At 47.1% G+C, this 7,668-nt stretch overlaps 1 protein-coding gene across 5 annotated transcripts in view; it reads left to right on the top strand.

Annotated features, from left to right (window-relative positions):
* The window catches only part of PCGF3 (polycomb group ring finger 3), a 54,106-nt gene extending 49,038 nt beyond the window's left edge, over positions 1–5,068 (top strand). For all 5 annotated transcript variants that reach the window (XM_081812859.1, XM_006747909.3, XM_081812856.1 and 2 more), the window contains 2 exons: positions 666–746; positions 1,139–5,068. In XM_081812859.1, coding sequence (XP_081668985.1) covers positions 666–746; positions 1,139–1,186 — 129 coding nt within the window. In that variant the 3' untranslated portion in view covers positions 1,187–5,068. The remainder of the gene's footprint in view (positions 1–665; positions 747–1,138) is intronic.
* Positions 5,069–7,668: the final 2,600 nt, after the last annotated feature.

The following is a 7,668-nucleotide window of genomic DNA, read 5'->3' as shown; positions in this document are numbered from 1 at the left end:
GGCGGTTGTCAGGGGTTGGGGGCAGGAGGGTGAGCAGGGGGAGCACGGGGGATGTGGGGGCCGGGGAGCAACTCTGGGTGGTGCTGCGGTGGTGGGCACCTGTCCTGATGCCCGTGTCCAAACCCACAGAATGTGCACCACCAGGGGGGGCCCTGCGGCCATCTGTGGACTCTGGGTGAGGATGACGTGTGCGTGGAGGCCCGTCTGCCGTCACATGTCTCATCCCGGTGCGGATGTGGGTAGTGGGGGGAAGGGGGCGCACGGGAGATCTCTCTCTGAACCCCCCTCTCAGTGTTGCTCTCACCCTCAAACTGCCCTAAAAATAGTCTTTTTAAAAAAGAAAGGAAAAAGACCATCTGAAGAACCCATTTCCTTTTTCCACTGAGGTAAGAGGGACAAACTTGGCCAAGAGTGGACTGAGGTGGGGAGACGGTTGCGGTGTGGTCACCGCAGCCGAGGGCCCCGGGGGGGGCGGGGCATGGTGGGTGTGGACCCCTCAGGCCTCAGGTGGGTTGGGGCGGGGCCTTCCGAGCACTCCCCACCTGGGCCGCCTGGAAACGGGACACGTCACCACGGGCGACTGACGTAGCTGGCACAGCCCGGAGGCCAGGGGTTCCGAGCGCCATGCCCTTGGCGCCCTGACGGAACCCTCCTTCTCCCGCCAGCTGGACATTTTATGCAACGAGGAAATCCTGGGCAAGGACCACACGCTCAAATTTGTGGTTGTCACGAGGTGGAGATTCAAGGTAAGACTTTGTGAAGGTTGGATTGTTTGATAGTCAGAGTCGGTTACAAATGGCAACTACTTGTCTGTGCATATTTTCAACCGAGAGCGTAGAAGTACCTGTCACGGGCCTGTTGAGAAAGGCAGTCATTGTGCAATGATCAGTGCCCCAGCCACACGGGGCCCTTGGGTGAGCACTGCCCTTCCTGGCCAAGGTGGCCCCCCCTTGCAGGATGCAGATGGCAGGACCCCGAGTCCCCGAGTGCTTGAGCGGCAGCCCGGAGAAGGGGGTGAAAGCCGACGGGACCGGGAGGGGCAGCAGGTGTGCGCAGGCCCCGGGGCACCCGGGCCCCAGGGAGGGCGGCCGTCCGCTCGCGGCCGTGACGGGCGCCGTGCTCTGCCTTTGTCTTGCAGAAGGCCCCGCTCCTGCTGCACTACAGACCCAAGATGGACCTGCTCTGAGCTCGGCCCCGGGCCGGGCCCCGCCGCCCCGCCGAGTCACCTGCGGTGTCGTGGGGACCAGATTTCTGAATAGAGTATTTATAACTTTTGTATGAGAGAATTCACACTCAGCAAGACACTACCAGCACCACGGTTACAAGACGACGAGACACCTCAGAGTCTCAGCGGCCGAAGGGCGCCCCTCACAGACCAGGTGGTAAACAGAGTGGCCACACGGCCTGTGCTTGCTCTCCAGGCCTTGAAGATCTGGTCCTTTCCGTCTCGTTTCTGAGTTAGGGTTCACGATAAGCCTCAAAAATACTTGTACGTTTACTGAACCCTTCCTAAGTTATTGAAAAATATCTCTTCATGGTGAATGACAATATTTATGTTGCCTTTAGCTTCCTGAAGACTTAGAAGGTATATAAAGGGTTAATTTAAAAGCATTCCATTAATACTATGAGTTAGCCACAGTATTTACTTTTCCACGTTGGGAACCATGAAAAGCCGGCAGCTCCCCTGCCTCGGCCCCTGCCTGGCCCCTACTCTGGGCTCCGAGGCTGCACTGAGGCGAGGGAGGGGCTCCACCCCCCGCTGCTCCCCAGACGCGGCCCGGGGCTCCGCAGGGTAGACCAGAGGTGGCTTGGCCGGCTTAATGCTGGCTTGCAGAGCCATTCATGTTCTTAAACATTACTGGTATGGAATAGGGCTCTGATGGTTCAGGGCTGCCACTTAAATTCCCTACTTAATTCTTTCCCATGTTCATCGTGCTGAAGAGAGGGGGTGGCATTGTCTGGGGGTTTTCCTGAGAAGGCACCGAGGGTCGGAGGAGGGCAGGTGCCCCGGGCGTGCAGACTGCGGTTCCCAGCACGGCTGCCCACGCCCTCCCGTGGGCAGCTCTGCCCTGCGTCTGCCGCCCACACCTGAGGCTGCTGTCAGGGGGAGGCGCACCCTGCCGGGAGCAGAGGAGCCTGCTGGTTGCATTTTCAGTTCCTTAATGACCTGAAATGCCAGTCGCAGGCAGCACACTCTTTGTTCACCCCTTTCTCCTCCCACATGTTAATATTTTTGTGGAATTAGTGAATAAACTCTGCCAGCACATAAGTATTTGTCCCTTTAAAAGAGTAACTCGGAATGTGTAAAGGCAGGAGGAGAAAGCAGCCGTTCTCCGGGGCCGTGAAAGTGTTGTCCTGGGGTTCTGTGTCCGTCCTTGTCCTCTCCATCCGCACCGTCCGTTTGTCCATGAGCTCTGGGTTCCTCCCCCTTCTCAGTCACCCCCCAGGTGGCCGCCAGCACCGGTGTCCGTGACCGCCCACCTCCTTTGTGCATGGAGTATGTCACCGTCCTGACTAGGATTTCTTCTCACACTTGCTTTGAAAGTTACGGTTGGGTTTCTTCTGCTTCCTCTTCCATATACGTAAGACCTAATCTTGGTGACAAGAAAACCATTCAGATTAATTGAATCCGAGTGACTCTAATGTAAGGCCTTTTAGAAACCTAAAAACAAGTTCTGTTAGGAATTGGTCAACATTCACCTCTCACTGAAGCCCGTTAACTCCCAGTACTGTTTGCCGTGTTCGGTTCGCTAAGCTTGCTATTCATCCAAATCATGTCTTAGAGTTACTCCACAGGTTTAATGAGTAGATGTGTATGAGTAAATATTACCTGTCTACCTCAGCATACACATTACTGCTGCTGCGCTCTGCAACGGCAGGTGCAGTGCGGTTTTAGGTGTAGCGTTGGAACTTGGGTATTTTCCTGGGTGGTGGAGGAGGGGAGGGTTCAACAGTGTAAGCATCCAAATTCAAACAAAATCAGCTCACAGTTCAGATTAGACTGAGTATCGCTGTAATAATCTCATAATATATATTTGTAACTTTGTAGCTATCTTTGAAATCACTTGAATTTGTTATGGTGCTAAGTGGACGCGTTTCGATACACAGAGAGGTGGAGATAGTCGGAGCCTGGCTAACACCACCGGCTGGCTGCTGACCCTCCTGTGACCCCCTTTTGTAATCGTGTTAACCTGACAAAACCTCAGCAGCAGACGTACCTATTTTTCTAAGATTCCTCATGCAGACTGTCTTCACTGCAGGACGGCCCCGGGGACCCCCTGCCCCTCGGCTGACAGGAGCCCAGAGCCTGTGTCCCAGGGCAGCTTCCCTGGTCCCTTCCCCACTGGCACGCTTTCATTTCACTTCAAAAGGCTGAGTTTCATTTTTTCCAGCATGAAAGCCAGGATCAGTTTCTTTCTTAACAGACGGAGTTCCTGTGACGTGGTTTTCACGACTGTTTACGCTGGTAACACAAGTCCTGTTCAGTTACCTTCCTGCATCACCGTCACCGTGGTGGGACCTGCTGCCCAGCACGCGGTCTCACTAAATGCAGTTTTCATGAAGATAGAAAATTCAGATAGAATATATAATATTGAATTTAAGATTTGGGGGGTTAAAAAAAAGAAAACTTAACTTTATAAAATTATTTATTCTATTTTAAGCCTTCTATCATATTTTCCCATCCAATTGTTTGGTTTCCGTGGTCCAGCTTTATTTACAGGCATATAAAATGAAATTGTGACATGTTTTGCAAGCTTCTTCTTTTTACTTTGAGTAGCTTTTAATTTGTACGTTTTTGTTTTATATAGATGAAGAGCATTGTTTATGCTTTTGTGCAATAGGTTCCAAGATGCATTTATTAGACATCTGTTTAAATTGTAATGTCGCATCTCTTCTGCTAAATCGAAAGGGAATGTTGGTGGAATTTCAAAGTATGTACATTCAGCTATTTGGTTTTCTCTTTTCCCTGTTGTTATAAGAATGCTGTTTGGGGATGTGTGTGTGTGTGTGCGTGTGCGTGTGCCCTGCGCGAGAATATTTTAGGGTGCGTGACCGGGCAGGCAGCCGTGAAGTGGTGGAGTGGTGTGTGGCCGCCCTGGGTCTCCTGTTTCAGACCCTGCGCGCTCACAGCCCTGGACCACGCCTGGGACGGCCCTACACCGCCCCCCCCCCACCGGCGGCGAGCCCTCTCGGGCGTGCAGATCTGATGACTCCTTGTGGTGAGATCTTGAGAAATCCATTTCATTTTCTCCTCAGAGCACACAGGAGGGCATTTTACAGCAATTTAAAATGTGTTACTGGATTGAATGTTCTAGGAACGAGCCAGCTGATTTCCACTTTATACGTGAATATTAGATACGTTCTCAAGACGTTGAAAGTAAACAGTGCAGATAGCTGAATCAGAACAAATCCAGTTTCTCTGTTTCCTCAGGAAATCATTCACAGTCCACCACATCACGTGGGACCCTAGCCTGTTGAGCCAGTATGTTCGTCGGCCTTGGTATTTAAACAAACTGGGTAATTGGGATGAGTAGATTAGAAAACCATTATTCACACTAGCCATAATCTTCGCGAAGATTCTGTCCCTGCCAGCCGCCAGCCCACCAAGGAGGCTCTGCCCGGGCAGCCACCCCCACCCCCGCCTGCGTCGCGTGGTTCACGTCCATGAGCGTGTCTGAAGGATGGACTGAAGTTTGAGTGTCCCCTAAAATGTGTGTAGCGTTAGTGTAAATGTCTATTCTGACAACTTAATTGGGTCTAAGAAAACCATTTTTCCTCAAATGATGTAGGGTCCAGGGGTGTGAGCCGCCATTAGCCTGATCGTCACACGTGTCGCGGTTTATTGAGATGACAACGCAGATACATATTTTTGACTGTTTAATTTGAAAGTTTACATTTTTTATGCTTTGTGTTGGTGTGTAATTTTTGTACTATTGGTGGCTAGTTTTTGTCTAAAATCTTTCTTGGAATATTGCTTAAATGTTTTGATTTTATGATAGTGAAGCTTGTACTCAGTGTTTTGCCAATTAATATTATATGCTTGTAATAAAAGCAAAAGAAAAACTTACCTAAAATTCTTTAAATTCTTTAAAATTTATAATCTAAAATATTTCATTTTGGGGGGTTTTTTTTAGGTTTTTTTGTATATAATGTAAAGTACTTGTGAGAGCATAAGATAGTGTAATGGAAAATACCACACCCCACACACCGTTCTCTGCTTCACCCTGTCCTGAGCCTGCACATGTTAACTAGCTTATCATTCTACTCCACACAGCCCTCGGATCTGCACAACTTCAGTGAATCTGGTTCAGTGTTTGGTACCAAAGGTTTGGCGGGAATATGTGTAACGTCCGCGCCACTCATCTGTTGGCTTGGAGGGAGAACTCACTTTGGTTTAGAGCTCCATGTGCCAGTGAAAATACTGTTAGAAAAAGAACCTGCTAGTCCCTGTGGTGGGTGGACCGATAGTATTTTACTTCCCTGTTAGGATATTAGTCGGGGTTCTCTAGAGGGCAGAAGCGGCAAAAGATACATGCATATACCTATCTGCGTATGTTGTCATGAGCACACTAAGGAGCACACGCGGGCTGTGTTTTCCCAAAACATCAGCTTTATTCAGTTGTAAAGCAAGATAAAAGCAGGTTTAGGATTCCAAACTCAGTGACATTTCACTACACATTTTATTTGGCTTCATATACCTCACACAAACCAGAGTACATTAAAGAAAAAATCACACAACAAACAAGATACAAGGGGATAAGATGTTAACAAACCAAGCACAAAGTCAGCCTGTGAGCGAGCAGTTGGGATGAAGACTTGGTCCAGTGCAGGTCAGCTCTCTCTGCATGAAGTGCTTATTATGTCCAGGCCGGGGCGGGGGGCGGGGTGCTCTGCCCTGTTCAGAGGTTTTGGTGGCAGTCGCCTTTCTGATACAGTCAGACATGAAAGGGTCATCATCTGGAGAGTCGACACTTGCTGCAGAAGTTTGCCAGTTCACGCAAATCTGTGCCTTCAGTTTTCGATGATGGTGAAGAGAGCAACTGAACCTATATAGGTTTGCATGCGGAACATAAGGTTTTTTTTCTCTAGAAGTAGAACTGCTGGATCATATGCTGAGTGTACATTTAACTTTATGAGAAGCTGCCCTCGTTTGCATTTCTGACAGCAAGGTATCAGACACCCTTGAACGGTCAGTGTCCTCCCTGATTTTAGCCACTTTATAGGCGTGCAGGAGGATCTCACTGGCTTGAGTTTGCATTTCCCTGGTGGCTATTGATGTTGAACATCTCATTTGCATGTCTGCCATTATATCATCTATGATGCATCTCTTGCCCACTTTTTAATTGAGGTTTTTTTTTTTTCTCATTTTTGAGTTTTGACAGTTCTTTATATATCCCAGATACAAGTCCTAAGTTGGATATGTGGTTTGTAAAAATTTCTCCCAGTCTTTAGCTTGTGTTTTCATTCTCTTGACACTGTCTTTGGCAGGGCAAGTGTTTTTCATTTTGATGAGGTCCAATTTGTCAATATTTTTCTTTTATGGATTATTTCATGGATTATGCTTTTGATGTCATTTCCAAACTCTGCTTGATGCCAGGTCATGAATATATTTTTCTGTTTTCTTGCAAACATTTTACACTTTCATTCCTATTTATATGTGATCCAATTTGAGTTAGTTGGAAGCATAACAGGTGTACGTCACAGTTCAATTTTTTTGCATATGATGAGTAATCATCCCATTACCATTTGTTGAAAAGACTGTCCTTTCTCCACTGGATTGCTTTTGCAAGTTTTCAAAGATCAATTGACCATATGTATTTGGGTCTATTCCTGGACTCTATTCTGATCATTCACCTGTGTGTCTTGTCCCTTTGCCAACACCACACTGTCTTGATTGTTGTTGCTTTAGGGAAAGCATTAAAATTGGGTAGTCTGATTCATCCACCTTTGTTCTTTATAAAAAATTACTTGAGCTATCCTAGCTCCATTACCCTTTCATAAAAATTTTAGAATCATTTTATCCGTATCTGTGAAAATGTCCTACCGAGATTTTTGGAATTATGTTAATTCTGTAGATCAGTTTGGGGGAGATTGATATGCCATGTTGAGTCTTCCCATTCATGTGTATGTTAAATCACTCTATTTATGTAGGTCTTTTTAAATTTTTTATCAGCATTTTATAGTTTTCAGCATATGGATCCTATACATGTTTGGTTAGATTTAGACCTAAGTCTTTTGGGTTGCCTTTTTATCTATCACTCTTTCTTCCTTCCTTCCTCCCTCCCTCCCTTCCTTTCCTAACATTTTTAAATTTTTAATTCAAATAATTATGTATAATGTATTATTGGTTTCAGAGGTAGAGGTCAGTGATTCATCAGTCTTATATAACACCCAGTGCTCATTACATCACATGCCCTCCTTAATGTCCATCACCCAGTTACCCCATCCCCCCACTCCTCTCCCCTCCAGCAACCCTCAGTTTGTTTCCTATGACTAAGAGTCTCTTATGGTTTGTCTCCCTCTCTGGTTTCGTCTTGTTTCATTTTTCCTCTCCTCCCCTATAATCCTCTGTTTTATTTCTTAAATTCTACATGTCAGTGATAATATGATAATTGTCTTGCTCTGACTGACATTTCATTTAGCATAATACCTCTAATTCCATCCACG

This window comes from Leptonychotes weddellii, chromosome 2, assembly GCF_054177405.1.
Source record: "Leptonychotes weddellii isolate Sample4059 chromosome 2, ASM5417740v2, whole genome shotgun sequence".
Taxonomy (NCBI): Eukaryota; Metazoa; Chordata; class Mammalia; order Carnivora; family Phocidae; genus Leptonychotes; species Leptonychotes weddellii.
Note: the sequence above shows the minus strand (reverse complement) of the source record. Positions and strands in the feature narration are given on the sequence as shown.